The 19,107-nt window shown below is 45.7% G+C and overlaps 2 protein-coding genes across 3 annotated transcripts in view; both read right to left on the minus strand.

Moving 5' to 3' along the window:
• Positions 1-13,386: 13,386 nt before the first annotated feature.
• Ackr1 (atypical chemokine receptor 1 (Duffy blood group)) lies at positions 13,387-15,523 on the minus strand. Its single transcript, XM_021663026.2, has 2 exons — positions 14,844-15,523; positions 13,387-14,405 (listed from the first exon to the last, which is right to left on the minus strand). The coding sequence occupies exons 1-2, from the start codon at positions 14,868-14,870 to the stop codon at positions 13,437-13,439; spliced, it is 996 nt and encodes a 331-aa protein (XP_021518701.1). The 5' UTR covers positions 14,871-15,523; the 3' UTR covers positions 13,387-13,436.
• Positions 15,524-15,667: 144 nt separating this feature from the next.
• Cadm3 (cell adhesion molecule 3) overlaps positions 15,668-19,107 on the minus strand; it is a 31,992-nt gene continuing 28,552 nt past the window's right edge. For both annotated transcript variants that reach the window (XM_060364713.1, XM_060364714.1), the window contains one exon: positions 15,668-18,580. In XM_060364713.1, coding sequence (XP_060220696.1) covers positions 18,462-18,580 — 119 coding nt within the window. In that variant the 3' untranslated portion in view covers positions 15,668-18,461. The remainder of the gene's footprint in view (positions 18,581-19,107) is intronic.

Below are 19,107 nucleotides of genomic sequence, written 5' to 3' on the forward strand. Positions count from 1 at the left end.
CCTGAATCTAAATAAGCTGGTCTGGGAGTTGACATTCTTAATTCCTGTGTTCCACTTCTTTTTCCTCCTCCAGATACTGTGTTGCAGCTTAGGGTAGAATGCATAGATTTGGGGGAAGAGGGGAGCAAAGCAATAGTTTCAGGTAGCTTTTAAAAGGACATTCTACGTAAAATGAAGAAGAAATAATGAGAGGTTATAAAGGTGGCAAAATGGAAACAGATGTCAAAAAAAAAAAGGAAGGCAGACCTATTAAACTCTTATTTTGTTGCCATTTTCTCCAGAGAGAAGGCTTTTTAACTTGAGAGGGATAGGTTTAAAATTGTTGAAATCTTGAAGCTAAAATATAAAGAATAAATCTAGTTTCTTCAAAATAATAGCTTCTCTGGGATCTCACAAATATCAGCTGATGAGAAAGAAAACAAGATCCACTTGTGCTCAGGTTGCTGTCTCAAACTACAGCACCCAGCTTGAAAGGCACATAGGGCGAGAGATCCCACATCACCCCAGAAGACCATCCAACTTAGTTCTTTGCTTCATGTTTTCCACATAGTCAGTTAGTTCATATGATTATGCTCATTTCTAGGTAGGAAGTTTTGTAGATAGTGTTGAGCAATCATATTCAACCTATGCATAGAAGAGTCAGTCAAAACGGATGATGTACAATGGATACGATGCTGGGAGAAAAACTTCTCCATGTAGATATGGAGTTGAACCTTGCAGATAGATACAACATACTTCACCCGTCTTCCTTGGTTACCACAATGTTCTTCAGAGATAGATGTGCCTAAAGCACTTGACAGACTTCTGGAGGTGGAGACAAACACGCTAGCTCTTCTTTAAACCAAAGGCTCTATCTAGCCTGATAGCTCCCTTTTGGTTGCTATCTCTAAAGATCTGAAGAAGAGTCTTGGTGGGAAAGGGGAAAGGGCATATGCCTTGCCCATGTCTGAGCTCTAGAGTGCACAGAAAATTTTAGAAACCTGTTTCAAATAGAGCTAAGATGAGGACACGTAAGTTTGCTCTGCTGATGGAAGGATTCTTACATTCTTTAATTTTGTGAACACAATAATGATTATAAATGGATTAGTGATCGTACTACCTGGTTTTCCATACCAGAGAAAAAAAATAGTTTACCTCTACATTGGCTTTCTGCTTTTATATTTTGTTGTAGCCAGGTTAAAAAAAAAAAAAACTGGCAACAATCCACATACAATTATTTGAAAAACATTGGATTAGAGCATTCTAAAGGGAGGATTTTTTAAATTCTAATTTTGACAATTATACAACTCTAAAGCATGTATTTCAGTACTTAATTGTGTCTTTCTTATATTTCAGTTATCATCTTAGAATGACTTACTCTCAAATAATGAGCGAGGCTATTTTCATGTTAGTTAATTTAAACCTCCATGTAACTCTATATGAGAGATGTGCCTGAGTCTACCTTCAATGACAGCAGAGACCGGAGAAGCTCTACAACTTTCCACGAGAGAATTGAACCTTGATCTTTATCTCCAATGTCTTTGTTCCCAATGACTGTACTTGATGAGGTATCTATACCCTGCCTGCTTCCTTCCACTTCCACACATATATTGAAAGTCCACCCGCTATACAAAGGCTTAGCAAGTGAGGACTTTGGGAATTAACTAGGATATAAAAGATTGAGATTAGTTCCCTTTCAGAAGAAACACTAGAGATTTCCTAGTTGTTGTCTATAAACCATTAAGGGTATAGTATTTTATTATTGCAGTCAGACCAAACTAAGACAACCACTGAGTATAAGCCATCTGCTATTAAATATTAATAAACACTTCAAGTTTCTTTATAGACTCTGCATTTCTATATGGTAGGTCTATTCTTTTTGTTTCTGAAGCTTTCAACAGCAGCATAGTATCTCTACTGCACAAAGACGATCGTCCAATTGTCCAGTGTCCTCTGAATGCCCATGGTAGCTCACACGGTAAGCACATGTTTACATAGTAGGTTTGGGGCTGACTGAGACACAGAAGCTATCTGTCCACTTGCAGGTTCATGGATTCCAGCTGGAGAGTCTTGAATCTGTGAAGTTGGTAAAGTAACTCTTACTTAAACCATTCAGACACTCAGGGATCACTGTGGGGAGGAGCCTGATGTGATGACCTTCCCTCAGTCTCCTCTCAGAGCCAAGGAGAGATCCAAGGAACTACCTGATCCTTTGTTTCCTGCGTTCTCTAAGCACCCAGCAGGGCCTGTGGGTTATCTGGGAGACTAACAGACTGTAAGGCCTTCCCCTTGGATCATCTTTAGCACCGGCACTATTAAAAGGCTATTGGAAAGGATCCAGCATGAGCCAAAAAGCAGGAAAAGCGACAAGAAAGGTGAGTGGATTTAATATAACGGTGATGAGGAAATTATTCTAAAGGGCCCAGGAACCTGAGGTTTAACTTCACAGTTTATATTCATGTAATGCTCATTATCTGCCCACCATCTTTGAGTCAAAAGGTATTCACTGCTGCGCTGCTACCGTCACAGTAAAGGAGCATGTCGCCTGCTGAGAACGTCCAATCAGTGCAGCTGTTACTCTAGCATAAATATCCTAGCACAGGACAGATGTGAGCAAACATTCCCCATGGTGTATGTTGTGGAGATGGAGTACAAGTGTGCTTGCCAGAGCTGCCCTGACTATAGGCCGTCCCTGCCACCTCTTTGCTTATGCCCTGTGCTCCTGCACTCTTTTAAACAGTGGTCTTCTCATGGCACTGGGGCACACTCAGCTTGCCCAGATCCAGAGCTCAGGAACCGAGAAGAGCAAAAATCTATGGATGACAACCTGAAGGTGGCCATAATCACATTCACTTAAAAACTGCCTGCTGGAGAATGAACTACTTGTTCTTATGTGAGTATGTAAGCATATGCAAATGTATGTAAATGCTAGACCCTCTTAACCATTTTCTCCGTCTGGATGTGGCTCCTTGTGGTGAGGCCAGAAGCAAGTGGGCTTTAAGTGAGGGATTCTATCCAGTTTGCCCTGGGCTGAAGGCAAACTTTGTTCTTGGTTCTTCTGTCCATCCTCTACTCACAGCAGGGAGGCAGCTGGATCATGTAGGTGGGTTCATGACCAGCACATACTGATTGGCTTGACTCAGTTTACTGTGATATGGAGAAGGTAGAATCCTTTTCCTGCCTCACCTCCTCTGGCTGACATCCCACCCTCCCCAGGGCACAGTGTGACAGGGACAGTGTCTGATGCTGTGAGGAACACAACTGAGAGAAAAACCTTTCATGTTTCTGGGCCTCAGCCATCTTCTGTTCAAGAATGAACCTGATTCACACAAAGCTCTTTCCCAGAAGGTCGTATCTGAATTTATAATGTGAACTAAAGCTTCGAGGCTGTGTGCTGTTATGACTCACTGCCATCTGAAAGCAAGAGAAAGAAAGAGCAAGAGGCTGGAAGTCTTTTTGGAACACAGACGTGGGTTCAGATCTCAGATTTCTAACAGTTTATTCTTGAAAAAGTTGTTTCACTTCTGATCGGAGGGGCCCATTTTATTTACCGTAAGGGCATATTAATATACACACAACATCCAAAATGTGTGCTGTGTAGCACAGGGCTAGGGTCTAGAAACCTAAAGACAGGAAAACCAAAGAGTCTGCAGCAATCCACAAAGACAACAGTTACGCGTGAATGCCAATGTTGCTCTAGGAACATACGGCAAGCACATCTAACTCCCCAGCCCAGCCAGCAGGCCACAGAGGATGGCTATAGGAAAATGAGATAACTTGAACTAAGTACTGGGGAGCAAGTAGGCCTTGCCCAGATAAAGGGAGCTGTTGAGTACTTTCCAGGACAGTGGTATCACCCTGTGTAAAGACACAGAGGTTCCAAAGAAAGTGGCTTACTTCCAAGAGATGGTTTTCATCCCTCAAGTCTGAACATTAGCATGAATGGCAAGATGAGAAGTGGGTTCAGGGGTTGGCAGGGGTGGAGGGCGTCAGGCCCTATGCTAAACCTGATTTTACTCTCTGATGATCATGATCAGAAGCCAGTGATTCTCGGGAATGTAATGAATTGAATGACATGTTCTGAGACTCTCTTTGTTTGCATATGAAAGTGTTGTGGAGTGGGTCAGGCTGGAGCCTGGGAGGCCTTCAGAAGACTGGAAATGCTCCCATCTTTGCCCCAGAGAAGGTGCTGTGATCCAAGCAATGGTGGGAGCCTTTCTTATACTCTACTGTGCCGAGACATCACAAAGGATCTTATAGAGGGACAGACTCTGACAGCTGCAGATCTGAGGTGGAGTCAAAGAGTCTGCATTCCCTGTGAGCTCCTCAGCGATAGCCCTGTCATGACCCACAGCCCACACTCCCAGTAGCATTAGTGCATCATGAGGCATTTACATTCTTCTTGTTGAGTTGTGTCAAGTTTAGCTGCTGATCAAGAAAATTCTTCTAGCGACCCCCCTCCTTTCTACAAGAAATATCCCTCAAGGAATAAGACCCAGAGGATGGTGGGGCAAGTTAGAATAGAATCACTTTAAGACCTTTAAATATGGTTCGGTTTAATGAAGGGAGTTGCAGAGGGGCCCCTGGTATTTGGAAGAACGGGAACATTTTATGATCTGCTCTAAATAATGCAGTGACGAACCACAAGCCAACTCAAAGGCAGCAACCTGTCCAGCTTCAACTAGTCACCACCACCACTCTCCGTGCTGTTGGCTCCCATTTAAAAGTGTTTCCTGTTAAAAACTGTCTCCGAAAGACATGCAGCCCTGGGGTCATGAGTGGAGACCCAAGGACAGCAGTGGAGGAGTAACTTCCAGAAGTTCATCTCCCATATGTTCGCGCATTTAGGAAAATGTGTGTTAGATGGAATGATCCCAATAGACAACGGGCATTTCCCCAGTTACCTGCAGGGCAAACTCTTTTTTAATACTAATTACAGTATATTTCCTCCGTGCTGCAAGTGATTTTACATCTTCAACATCTGTCAGCCTATTTAATTTTGACATCAGACCTGTGAGCTAAGTAGGGCAAGTGTCATTATTTTTCTCAGATTAAAAAAAAAAGAGAGAGAGAATTCAGAAAGTAGGTAAGGGACGTAGCACATGATGGAGGAACCATACCCTCCATTTTTACCGGTGTTTCAAAACACTCACATATTATATATTTTCTCACAGAAAAAAAAACTGGCCTTTGGAGTTCCCAACTGTCGCCTGACATCCTTAGAAAATTGTTTGTCATATCCACAAAGCTTGTGCATCTCTCGGTCTCCTTACTCTAATCTTGATCACCCAACTCAAGGCGAAACAAGGCAAAGTAAATTTGAAAAGCAATTCTTGTGATCTCCTACCTCTATGATTAACACTAATTGCAAAGAAGAACTTTCAAAAACATGCCCTTAGGCTCCCTCTCCCTGCTTTTATGTGGCTCCTTTTTGGAGCTTTTAAAGGCCAAAATTCAGGACCCACCCACCCTGGGTCTGGAAGGAGTGGGAATTGAAATAACATCTTCTGAACACTAGAGGGCCCCCAGGCACCAGCAACACTTTTCCTGCAGTAATTTGTGCCAGGAATGGTACCCACCTTTAGGAAAAATTCAGGTCAGGTCCACATCTGGCTAAGGATCCTTTCGTTGTTCTATAAGCCAGGTACAGAGACACAAAACTGTCCCAGCTTTGCATCAGATGTTTAATTTCAGAATCAAAACAGAGATTAAAATCAACGTGAAACCTGGGAATCTGAATTTTTTTTAAAAAATATGCATCTTCATCAAGCTATGTCATTTAGCATATTGTCAGAGGGATCCAGAGTTCTTTTGCACCAAAAAAACCTGAATCAAAATTTTTTGCTTGAGCCAAGGACGCCATGATTGGAAGAAAAAAAAAAATCTCTCTTCAGATGATCTGATCCCTGCTTTTGTGAGGTAGCTAGCAGACCACTCTCAGCTGCACCACAGAGACAGGGTAGCCTGCCTTCTGAATTTTCTCTCACCCAACCTCAGCTTGAATTCTTTCTTGACATAAAAGTATAACATTAATTATTTCTGCCCATTTATTCTCTTTTTATTCACATTCTTACAAGCCCTTTTCATCCTGGAACACTTGCAATTTATCTGTGTGTTTATGAATTTAATCTCCACCTTTCATGTTGATCTCTAGATGCCACAAGGTCATGGCTCCTATCTGTTAAATTAACCACTAAAAAAAATAAAAAACATAAAGCAATATAGAGCTCATGGTCTGTTCTTACATGTGTGTGAGTCAGGGGGAGGCTCCTTTCTTCCTCTCTGTTCTCTTCTTTTCTTTCCCCCATCCTTTCTTCCATCAGTAAGAGTATGACAGCCCCTCCCTGTGGCATAGGTTCCATCACAGATTGCATTACCTAAAACCCATCTCTCATTAGTCTCCCTGCATCCAGTATTTCAACTTCTGAAGCTGCGCTCAGATCTTACATTTTTCCCCACAGCCCGACTCTTCATTCACTTCAGCTCAGATCTATATTTTCTCCACTTTTCCAGCGTAGTTTGTCCACTCCTTATAAGACAGTTCTTCAGTTCATCTTCACAGCCAAATGGTCTCGTTCGTTGCCATCATTTGGGTCAACACCTTTTAAGAGCTTTAATTTGCTAGTGGTACTTTCAACACAGGGAACATGGGAGCTGAGCCCTCCATCTGGTACATGTCCTATTAGGGCAGGAGTGGCATCATGCCCTGCCTTGACCTGGGTGATGCATCTCCTAATGCATTAGCGTTTTGGCTGACACACAGACACGCACACACATACACTCACACAAGATTGAATCATCCTTAGCTCGCAGCCAAGTGAAACCTCTAAGGGTTTTGTTATTGTTGTTGTTTTTGATGTAAAGACTTCTGTTGAGCCGGGTCTTTTCCAGTCCACTCTCTGCAACTGATGTTTTAAATGCAGGTTTTCTGTTCATCTCTATTACATTTTATTCACGTCTTACAAATTTTGTTTATACTGTAACTGTATCTTTCCTTCTGTCTGCTCCTTTTACATTTCCTCCCCTCCCCCTCCCCCGTGCTTTCTATGAGTCTCCTCCTATCCATCAGCTAAATCTGTAAAGGAAGATGTTCTCCTCGCCAAAGCTTGAAAGGGGTTAACTGGGTGGTCAGAACAAAGGAACCATCCTTGTGTTTTTGGCAACTTCTAGGTTGATAAAAATAATCAGCCTGCTCCACCTCTTTCTCAGGTTGCAGAGTGAGCCAACTCATTTGCACCAAGCTTTTGCTCCAAGCTCCACAGCCATTCCTTCTGCTCTGGGTAACTGGCTTTCAGTGTGTTAGCTTCCAGAATCTACCACAACCACCTAAGAAAAGTGCAAGACAGACAATGCCCATCTCCGGGTTTGCTCGGGGGGAGGGGGGCGAAGATGCCAGTGAGACAGGTACTGACCAGGAACTCTGAGAATGGCTTGCAAGAAGCCTAGCCAAAAAAAAAAAAAAAAAGACTGGTGATTAAGGACTCTGGAGATGCGGGTGTCCTGGGATACAAAAAAAGCTCAATGTGGTTCAATGGAAGACTGAGAAGCCCTGATCAGAAAGGAAGGAAAAAAGAAAGATGGCTGAGATAAGATGATTTTGTCTGTAATTACAAATTTTCTGTCCCTCCCCCCAATATCTCTTATGCCAGCTTGATGGGTACATTCTATAGAGTAAATTAATTATACTCGTTATGTGCTTTTAAAAGTTGGCCTGATCAAGTGCCTAAAATATCAGAAAGATAAGTTGCCCCCTGAGAATGGGGTCACAGAGGATAAAAGGTGAGGAAAGTAAACAGAGGTTAGAGGCAGAGGAGGGCTAAGGCTGATGGGAATGCTAAACTAAAATTGCTCAGTAGAGAAAACTAGGAAAAAGTGATTATTTAGATCAGAATGACTTTTGGGTCCCACAAAATGTGACCTTTCTCCGGACTGTGTTAAAAACTGAGGAGGTAGCTGGACTCTGAATATGATTCAGAACCAGTGGAAGACTTCATGTCCAAGAACTTCAGGGAGTGTCCCGTGATTCACTTTTTATCAAGTACAGATGAAATTTGATGGCCTTTCTCTCCTTTTCCTGGCTGTCCCAAGCCTAACAGTGCTCCAAAGGAACCCAAGTATTATTCGTTCATTGTGTGACTCAAGAACTGTGGTGAGGTCCCCTAGCTGTGTGAACTGGCACAGAAAAGGGATAAATAGACCCTGAAATAATTAAATGGCATGACAGAAACACTTTGTAGGACTCAGACAAAGTAAGGGTGTGTTGCTGATAATGGTTGTTTTTGGTTTTGTTTTTACAGGTTTTTCTGTCGATTATTTGCTTGTTTCTGTTGCTGGTATCACTAGATTGTGATCCCTCCAGTGTAGGAAACATGCTTTATTCATGTGAAATTAACTAATTCACTTATGTGTTATCAAATGTTCACTGAGCTCCGACTGTGTAACATCCAGGCCCTGTATTCTTGAAGCCCAGTATCCAATAGGGGTGGAAGGGTTGGGCAGGAAGTAAACTGGTCAGACAGTAAGTGAATAACGGAGACAGTTTTGATGTGGGATTCTTGCTGCTATGGAAACAGCATCAGCTGGGTGTGGTGGCTCATGCCTGGAATCCCAACATGCCTTTCTCTTAACTTCCTCAGAAAAACATTTCTAAAGATGCAGTTAGTGGTGAACTCCTTGACCAGGGCTTTGTGCCTGGCTGGGAAGGAAAAGCATGACTGAGAACCCAGGATGCTCTTGTAGAGAGCCTAAGTTTAGGTCATAGCTCACAAGCAACTGTAACTCTAGCTCTGTCCTCTATCTGAGCACACATCTACATCCATAAGCTCATGCCTGCGTACACATACACCAAATAAAAATAAAATAAATGTGAGATAGAAAGAGAAAAAGAATAAGACATAACCCAGGGGAACTGGTAGGAGAATCATGAGTGCGTGACGGAGCTGCAGCTATGTCCCGTTGGATGCCAAGTCAGATTTGAAGGAATTGATGTTTGCACTGAGACCCCCAAGGATGAGGAGATATCACTCACACAAAGAGCACAGGAAAGAGAGTTCTGCCAGAAAAATATCAAATGTGAAGACGTACACACAGAAGGGACTTGACATCCAGAGAATTGAAAAACTGCCATTGGGAATAAAACTTAAAGAACAAGAGGAAAGCCAACTCCCATGCTAACACCTGAACTTCTGGGACAGCGGGCACAGTACTAGGTGAAAACTGTGTGAGCAGTGTGGAGAATTAAATCCCAACTTAGAGGTAAGATAGAATCATTCTTAGAGGCAGACTCTGTGGCTCTCACAAGGCTTTCTAAGAGGTGTCCTCTTCCTCTCCCACACAGCATTACTTGATTTCAAGGGAACTCAAGGTGCGTGCTATTAGCAAGACCAGAGGGACTACGGGTGCAGCTGGCAGCTATGCGAAATATATACACTTTTCAGCACCCAGAAAACTACTTAAGAAATTTATGTAAATAATTATCTTTGTTGGGGGAGACAAGGGGGTGACATGGGACACTGTGAGGGATGTCTTTGGGGTAAACAACTTTAGGGGCCCCAGCTATGCTAGGGATGCCCAGAGGAGAACAGCAACTATGGCAGCCATGGGGAAGTCAGCACTCTCATGCTGGAAATCAAATGAAAAAAATAAAAAAAACAAAAAATAAAAACTGTACAATGAATTAGAGATATCCAAAAATTATAAGGACTTAATCCTGGCATGTATTAATATATATATATAAAGCGTGTTCTAAACATAAAGGTGGCACAAAGGATTCCTGATCTCTTGCAACAGTGTGCTGTCCCCAAACCCTCTATCCCAAGTGTCTGGGAGCTTCTCCTTGTGATTCCCTCTTCCCCTTCATCCAATAGTTGTAGAAGAGATAAAAACCAACACGAATGTTTTCCTGAACTGAATTTTTTTAAATACCCCACCCACTGTGTGCTCCGTACCTCTCCCACCCAAATCCCCTAGATGTCTAGAAGATGATTTGGAGACACTTGGACTTGTTAATTAACCTAAACAGTCACATTCATCTGCAAGGTGCATTATTGTTAATTAAAACTGCGATTCTCTTCGTGCCCAGACGGCGGACTGCTGTTGTCAGAATAATTAGATAGCATAGGATAGTTTTCATGCAAATTCCTGGCAATTAGAGTTGGCGATGAATTGGGTTTGAAATCCCACAGAAGTTCTCAGTGAGAATTCCTCGGAGGCTGCAGAAGAAAGGTGTTGGGAGATAGAGAAGGAGGGTAGAGATATGGTGGTAGATGAAAGAATTTAGGAAACATGCATTTGTTTCTTAAATCCTCTAGGGTGTGGGGCTCCGCCAGAAATAAATGAATTATAAGCATCAATGTGATATTCAAACTTTCCTAAAGAAAAAAGTCTTTCTCCTTAATGTAAATTGACCCTCCCTAGGGCTTTATATATTCCCCAGAGCTTGTTTCCCTGACTCTCATCTTTCTGAGAGGAGTGTTTTTATTTTTTTTTCTTAGCCAGGAGGCCAAATAACTCATATACAGCTAAAATCCCTGCCAACCATTAGATTAAATTCTAAGGAAACAGGATTTGTATTCCTGAAGGGCTGCACGAAAGATGCCAAGTTCCAAGCCAATTTAGAGTGGTACCCCATTTTGGGTTAAGTGTGTCTGGATAGCAAGTCCCAGAGGAAAGCTTCTGGGGCTGGTTGAAGTCAGAGTCAGACATAAGGATGAACTAGCCATCTGCAGTATACAAAGTGGCAGGAAAAGGGCAGTCCCAAAGGGCCCTGAGCAAGGCAGAGAAGTGGGGGAGGGCAATGAGGAGATAACGCTAAGCATTCTTGCTTCCAACCCACTGTGACCTCTTATCAGCTGCTGGCTTCTGTTTCTGCCTTCCCTTTGCAAGAGATGTGATAGCTGTCAGCTATCAGTAGGACTCTCTCAACCCAGACTTACTGAGGAGGGGCATCCATCTGGGACTATGGGATCATGGCAGAATAGACAGTGCTAGCTGTGTTAGGCCAAGTCTCCCCTGAACATTGGAAAAATCTGGGAGTCAGAGCAGCCTTACCACCCCTTCAATTAGGTCAGCCTCTAAATCTAACCCCTTGTAAGAGAGGAAAGGAACATCTGGAAAGATTGAGAGAGCAGTTAGAGACTGTGTGTGTGTGTGTGTGTGTGTGTGTGTGTGTGTATTTGTGTGCACGTAAATGGCAACTAGAAAGTAAACAGAAAAAAAGAAAACACTAGGACACATTCACTATCACTGTGGTTGGAGACCTGGACATAATTCAGGTCTGCAAATTATTTTCTTTTCCTTCCTTTTCTTTATCTTCCTTTATGTTTCAGAATGTCTCCCGCGTCTCAATCGGTCCCACAATCCCGCCTTTCAATTTATGATGCACCAATCAGGAACTAAACCTGGTGGTTGCTAAGAGACCAGAAGAGGGAGATTTAGAGGCTTTGTCAAGGCACCCACCCAGGAAAATTCCCTGATCCTTCTGCACCCTCCAGCCTAGGATGTTTTAAGTCACTTCTGCCCCCTTTGTACACTTTACTCTCAATCCTTAAGCCCAGAAAGTCATGCACAGATACTGTAGGAAAGAGAACAGTAGAGAGCATCTTTGAAAGTATGGAAAGCCTGTTAAGTGGATTCAGACTGATGTAAATACCTGCTCAAGTTTTCCTGGGTGGGCTTGAGGTGGGCTGCAGGAAGAAGCTCCTTTTTTGGCTTTTCTAGGTACAAGGGTGAGTTTGCTTGCATTAAGAGTGCTCCGTATGAAGAGGGTTTTGCTTGCTGTCCTCCTAATGACTACCCAAGCCTTGCTAAGTAAAGCATGGAGAAAGCCCTACAAAGTCACAAGCAGACAGAGAATCGGGCATGTGTACGGGACAGATTTCCTAGGCTAGTGGGGTGTATAAGAGATGAAAAAAAAAAAAAAGCCTGGTATAGGGTAAAGGATAGTGGGTGCATAAGAGGTGGAGATAAAAAAAAAATGACTGGTGTAGAGTAAAGGCTCCTTTTGAGAGCTGGGCTTTGAAAGGGAAACTTGAGCAATTCCAGTCAGAAGATGAATTGGGACAGGTTGTCTTCCTTTTAGAGGCTTCACCATTTGTAACATCAGGATCTCTTCCTTCTGTTCACCACACGCAGAAAGGCTGGACATAAACACCAAGGTGAATGAACTTATTGAATAAGGATTTCTGTTCTCGTAGCCTGAATAGATGCGGCAGAGAATTAAGTTGGGAAGGGGGCTCTGCAAGAGGCTTGTGCACACACAAGTATGTGTACTGCAGATACTGACTGAGATGTAAGCTCATGCATAGACACGTTTTCCTGCATTCAGGCAGCTATTCTAGCAGGGATATGGTTCTTCACAGATTGAGAGACAGATGTACATGCATCACACACACACACACACACACACACACACACACACACACACACAGGAGGGAGAAAAGAGTCATGAAGAAGAATAAACCTGCAAGAACACACACACAGAGACACATGGACACATGGACAGGGACACTCAGACTAATATACAAATTCACATTTGCCCAAGCACATATGGATTCACACACACACACACACACACACACACACAGAGAGAGAGAGAGAGAGAGAGAGAGAAGGGGGGGGGAGAGAGAGAAAGAGAGAGAGAGAGAAACATACAGAGGAATCAAGGACATGGTAATGAAAGAAACCTTCAAGAGTGCATATGTGCATGCAGAGAGAGGGGGAAGGAAAGGAAGGAGAGAGGGAGGAAAGGAGGGAAGAGACAGAAAGAGAGGAGGGAAGCAAGAAGATGGGGTATTTTCTAGGTCATGATGAAGAATTAATTTTCAAAAGACAGCACCTAAGAAGCAGCATTTTACGCGATCTTGTTTTATGCCCTGGACTAGGCCATGGGAACCATCACTGGCCAAGGTGACTGGCAGCCCTAACAGGGCAACTGCTCCCCAGTGTCCCTGAGCATCCTTCTTTCATTTACACCTCTCTGACCTCCAAACAAAGCCAGAGAGGACAAAGAAAATAAGAAATGCCTGAGAGGGTCAGACAGGGTAGCAGTGCTATTTCTTAGGGCTTTGCTGCCTGCCACTCACCTCTGCCCCACCCTCCTTTGGTTTCTATACCTACTCCACTTGTTTTCTGCAATGGCTTCTATTTCTTTTGCTGGTTAAGCCTTGACGTGTAGTCTTAAAAGTTCATCTTCTCCACTCACGCTATTGCTTCTCTTCTCTGTTCCCGCAAGAAGACAGCAATCACTCACCTCAAGAGAACATGTGTACTTCCTGAGGATGCTTATCCACTATTCTCTTCCTTCCAGGACAGCTCTAGAAGCAGGATAGCCAGGCATGCATCAGCCTCCTTTCTCTTCAAGGTGTGTTTCCTTCTCTTTAACTCCAGACAAAATAAGAGAGCACCCACTTCATAAAAGCAGTGTAGACTTTAATTTAAGTTGACATGTGGATAAGGAACTAGGATTTGCATACAGAGACCTCCACATGAGAAGACTGTCTTGTGGGGAGAGACAGAGAGGGCAAAGATTTACGGGTGGTCTGGTAGCAGAGCAGGGCCAGGAGCAGGGGTGTAGCCACGCAGTGTAATACAGACAGTGCTTCTGCCAGGTCCGAAATTACATCAAGAATCTGCTGGGATGGACACGATTGCAAAAGTATGATTTTGGACCTCACCAAAGTATCGAATATGAGAACAATGCCATGAGGCCACCAGAAAATGAACCAGACCCACAGGACACTAACCCAGGGGCCTAGACCCTTGTTCAGTGACTTCTTCAGCCCCTTGGCTGTCAAAAGGGCCAGAGGCAATACATTGAAGATGATAAAGCAGATCGCGGAGTGTGTGTACTTTAAAGCTTCCAGGTCCCTACTGGACGGAAGGGTGCAGACACCATTGTAAACATCACTGGCCAGGGTGACTGGTATCCCTAAGAGACCAGCTGTTCCCCAAAGTCCCACAGTAAGTCCCAAGGTAAGGCCACGAATTTGACCCATACTCAGATTGGGGTTCAGGCATGCATAGCATCCAATCAGCAGAGCCTGGGCAAAAGCTGAAGTATACCAGACCCAGGAGCCCAGGCCACACAGGGCTGTGCTCCGGGCAGTATTTAAGCCTGGTGTCAGGATGAGCACCGCATTACTGAAGAGGGCACTGCCTACTGCCAACTGTGCCAGAATGGCCCGGCTGTGGCAGATCTGCCAGTGAAAGAGGGGTCTGAGAATTGCGAAGAGGACCACACTGCTTGCCAGCATGCCTAAGACACCGGCGAGGATGAAGAAGGGCAGTGAAAACTTCTCAAGCAGGTTGCAGGAGTGGCAGGGAGCAGCTGCCTCCACGCTGTAGTAATCCAGATTTTCGTAGGAGATGTTATCCTCATCCGTTAAATTCCAGTTGTCCAAAATAAATTGAAGTTCACTTGTGTCCACCTACAGGGTATACCCAGAAGGGAGAGTCAGGGTATCTAGCACCTCAATAAAGAGGGTACACTCAGGGATGGACGGGGTTGGGGGGCTTGGGTTTGGAAGACAGAGGATCTGCCTGAAGGAGTTGGGTGCAGTGACTGTGATGAAGGGGGAAGCTAAGGAACCTGAACGGTCAGAGCCAGGGAGAAGCCCCATTGGAGCCGTAGAGAGACTTAGAAGAACAGAAGGATGGAGGGAAGATGAGAAGAAATCTGCTGGGACTGGCTGAAAGGTGGAGAGAGAAGAAATAGGGTGGGAACAGGAAAGAAAGGGGAAAGACTTTTGAACCAGAGACCAAGAAAACACAGGGGTAAAGGATGATGAGAAAAGGGAAGGGCATAAAGCACAGAGAAGTAAATAAGTAAAAGGGGCAATGGGACAGAGGCATGGCCCCACACTCACCTGCTCTGGGTGCAGACAGTTCCCCATGGCACTGCAGGTTCAGGGAAGGCAGAGTACAGGGCCCGGACTCTCTGTCAGCAGCAGTGGCTCCAAGATAAGTACCCAGGGCTAACGAATGCTCTCAAGTCCTGGGCAGTGCCTGGGTGTGTGTGTGGGGTCACACCTATTTCCTACTTGGGTTCATATAGCACTCTGTCACAGAGCTTCCTGTTTTGAAGTTGGATCTGGCTGGTCAGAATGGCCTCAGGAAAAGAACATGGTGAGGTCCACAAAGGGGAGAATTTCCCCAAAGGAGGCAAGGTAGAAATCAAGGCTTTTTCCAGAAAGGGAAGGACGAGGGGCCAGGGGTGACTTGTGAAGCAGAGATAAGAGAGAGAAGTGCTGGGAAGTTGGAGTGACCAGGAATCTGATGACTCTCTGTGTTCTCAATTCCTTTGAATTACATCCAAGGAAAAAGTTCAAAAGTTCCCTTGTTTGGGGGAAGTCCTGATAATGGTATTTGCTGTTGGCTCTGTCCAGACTGAGAATATGCATTTAACTGAAGGCCTTGTGTGTGTGGCAGAGGAACACACCTATTTATCTGTATGCCTGTGTTGGGTATCATTGTGCTCCCATCTGAGTCCTAGGAACTGGGTGGTGCCTGGGTGTGTGCATTCTTATCTAGAGGTAAGAGGGACAGAAGACTGGAGGCCTGTCAAGGATCTTTAAGGACTCTCCTTCAGGGAGCAATTGAGCATTTGCCTCACCACCTATGGACTCAATGAATGCATCTCTCACACCAGGCAGAACACATGGTCTGACACAGCAAAATAGTCTCAGGGGGATCACGGGATAACATACTTTAATGTGAGACTATAGCCCACTGGGTAATCTCTATTCATATTCTGTTGTGAGACACACAGGCTGTGAGAATACTTCATTGGCTTGGCATCTTAGCAATACGTAAAGTTTCTGATGGGAGGTAAAATTGGTGTTTCTCTGGCCAGGAGAAATACAGGGTACATGTTCCCGTATGTGGTATGTGGCTTCCCATTAAGCCGCTCAGACTGAGCTTCAGAAGAATTGACTACTAAGGTCAATTTTCAGATTTAACAGGAGGGAGCTAGAAAGGGAGTTGGTAAAAAAAAAAAAAAAAAAAAAAAAAAAAAAAAAAGTGAAGCTCTACTTCCTGGATGGTGTTGGTGGAGTCTTCACCTCCACCCCTGTGTTGGTCAGCCTTGCTGGACAGAGGGTAACAGGGTAGCAGTTGGATGACACGCTTTAAATGCAAATGTACTTCGGAAAGCAAAATACTCAGACACTCTCCTTTGACCCCACTCATAGGTGCTCCAGAGAGTGGCATGGCAAAGAGGCAGTACCCTTTGAGTGCCAGGTGCCAGGGACATGAGGACAGTCCTCATTTGCATGCAGCCCAGCCAGCAGTGAGAGTAGCAGAAAGGAGGCAGCCTGACCACATGGATAATCCAGATATATTGAGGGTGGTCCCTCTGAGATTAGCACAGGAGAGTTAGAAAGATTATAAAGATACACGATCCCTTCCCTGCTCCCTTCCCCCACCCCTGCCCACAGACAGACACACACAACACAACGGCCCCCTCTCCCTCCCCTCCCCGCCCCGCCTGGTACAAATATGGCTTCTGTGTAATATGGACAGAGTGGTTCAGCTCAAAGAGGAAAAGTTGCTTTCCCAAAAGCAGGTGCTGGGAGACAAGGAGCCTAAAAAGGAGCCCAGCATGGAGGCCCAGGGCTCCCTTGCTGCTATAAGAGGAGAAGTCCTGCCTTAAGCAAGGAGCTGCCTGGGGCACCCAGGACCCTAACCAAGGGCTGGAAGATTTATGAAGGTATTACCTGAACTGAAGGAATGGGCAGGCCTGCTGGATTGCAGCTGCCCCATTTTGCACACCTGTTGTCAGAGCAGGGAGGACATGCTGGAGGGTGGGGAGAGGGATGCCAAGAGCATCCTAGGTCTAAGGGACAGGCCAGCCAGGATGGAGAGGGTGAGCAATCTCATCTCCGCAGCAACCAGCTTGGCCATAAGAAGGAAGACGGTAAACTAAAAGCTGTGAGGGGGACTCAGTTCCCTAGTCAGAGAGGATGGGAATCCAGGGTCAGTGCCAGGGAGAGACTTGAGGGTGCATAGCGGAGGCTGTGGGCCCGGCTCCGTGGCTCAGAGACAGGAGGTCCAGGGAAGGGTGGTGAAAGTGTGGTATTTCAGAGAGGGGCAAATGCACAGCAGGGCAAACCACATACTGGGACCCCTCTCTTTCTCAGATAGACATCTAGAGTGGTTTGGGAATGACTTGGATGGAGCAGCCCCCCGCCGTAGACAAACCCTGACTGGAAACCATCCACTCCCAAAGCCCACCTCACTTGTCCCATGCCGTCTGCACACACCCAGGACCCCTGTCCTTCCTCTCAATCTCTTTGCTTCTTGTTCACATAAACACACATCTACACACAGCCATGCACACTTACACACACAAACACATACACACACACTCACACACATGCACACACGCACAGAGTTCACATTATTCCCTCGGTTTGGGCAGGAAACAGCTCACTGCAGTGAAGCTCCTTTTAGTAATTTTGTTGTCATGTCTGCCTGGCTGCTGAGGGAGGAGGGACTGAGGGCTGGCACAGGGAACAGGAAAGGGCACAGGGTGACACAGGGCGGAGGAGGAGGAGTTGCCGAGCAATGCGGTTGCCGTGCAACAGTCCAGGGTCTCGGGTAAGAGTGAGGGGCCCCTCCATGGTGGGGGCAGCAGACACTTGTTCAGGCTCACCGCTGCCTCTTTCCACAGCTGCTGGAGCTAGGAGAGAAAGCTGAGCTATACTGTCCCCCAGGGGCAGACTCTGTTAAAAGAGCCTAGCTTGGTTTATCACGTCAGGGTAATGGGTGGACAGGGCCATTTCCACAATCCTCTCTCCCTTGAAATCTACTCTCTCTGGGAGGGACATGTTGAAGCCCAGGATCCCTGTGTGGCTGCATGCTGTCTTCAGGTCACATCTTCTTGAAGACTCTCCTACTCAGTCCTTTCTTACGTAATGGAAGAGGTTTGTCACTCCAATAATACCTGTTTCCCTGTCTGTAGTACATGGCTGGCAGAGGAAGAGCCGCCACAAGCTCCTACTTCCGTTCCCAGGTTCCTTGGAGCTACCCGGGAGGCTGATTTTGTTGCGAAAATGGAAGGAAGGAGGGCTGTGTTAAGATCCCCACCCTCCAAACCAGCGCTACTCCTCATTCATTTCTAATCCCTCCAACTTCCTTCTCTGAACCTTGCCCGTTTGTTGCTCTCCTCAGCCCCATGGCCCCTGCCTCTCCAGCCTTGGACACGGATTTGATTTGGGATTGTTACAAAAATAATAATAACCCAAACGCAGAGAAGCCACGGAAAGGGCTGAGGGCAACCCACCCCTCCCCCCCGCCCTCCTCCCCCCCCATTCCAAACCGAGTACAAAACCGCACCCAAAGCAGACATTCTGTACAGGGGGCTGGGTGGGCCAGGGAGCAAGCGGGAGGGGCGGCCCTGGGGTCGCTCTGTACAAGTCCAGGTTGGTGACAGCCCAGCAGTCCCCACGGGGCCCCTGGGGGGCGCAGAAGGTGTGTGGGTGCCCCTAGATGAAATACTCCTTCTTGTCGTCCCCTCCTGACTGCCCGCCTTCTGCGTTGATGATGGCTGTATCCGCATCTGGGGCGTCGTCGGAGCCCTTCGCTTCGTGTGTCAGGTAGGTTCCTGTGTGGAGACAGAAGCTCCCCTTTTCAGAAGCTTCTCAGCCTCTGAAAGTCCACCCTGCCCACTTCCCTACCCGCCCACTCACACATTGCTCATCTCATCTTTCTCTTGCCTGGAGCTTTCTTCCACCCCGTGTTCGGTAATTTGCATTTTGCTGCCAGCAACCCTCACCTGACCACACCCCCATGAATAATGAATCCTACCCCTAACCAAAATCTCATCTATAATGTAAGCAAGGCATATAAGAGATATTTGCGTGCCTATGTGCGTGCATGGGTGTGTGTGTGTGTGTGTGCGTGCGACCGCGCGCGCGTGTGCATGCATGCGTGTGTGCGTGCGTGCGTGCGTGTGTGTGTGTGTGTGTGTGTGTGTGTGTGTATGTATATGTGGACTGAATGTATGATTTAGACATGACCAATCTAGGCAGCTAGGCTGCTGGTTGGAAGTAGTAACAGAATAGGAGGGAAAGTAAAACAGAGCAAAGAAAAGATATGGGAGAGGAGGAAGAGTAAAGGGAAAAGAAGCTA

The sequence above is a fragment of the Meriones unguiculatus genome, chromosome 11 (assembly GCF_030254825.1).
Source record: "Meriones unguiculatus strain TT.TT164.6M chromosome 11, Bangor_MerUng_6.1, whole genome shotgun sequence".
Lineage (NCBI taxonomy): Eukaryota > Metazoa > Chordata > Mammalia > Rodentia > Muridae > Meriones > Meriones unguiculatus.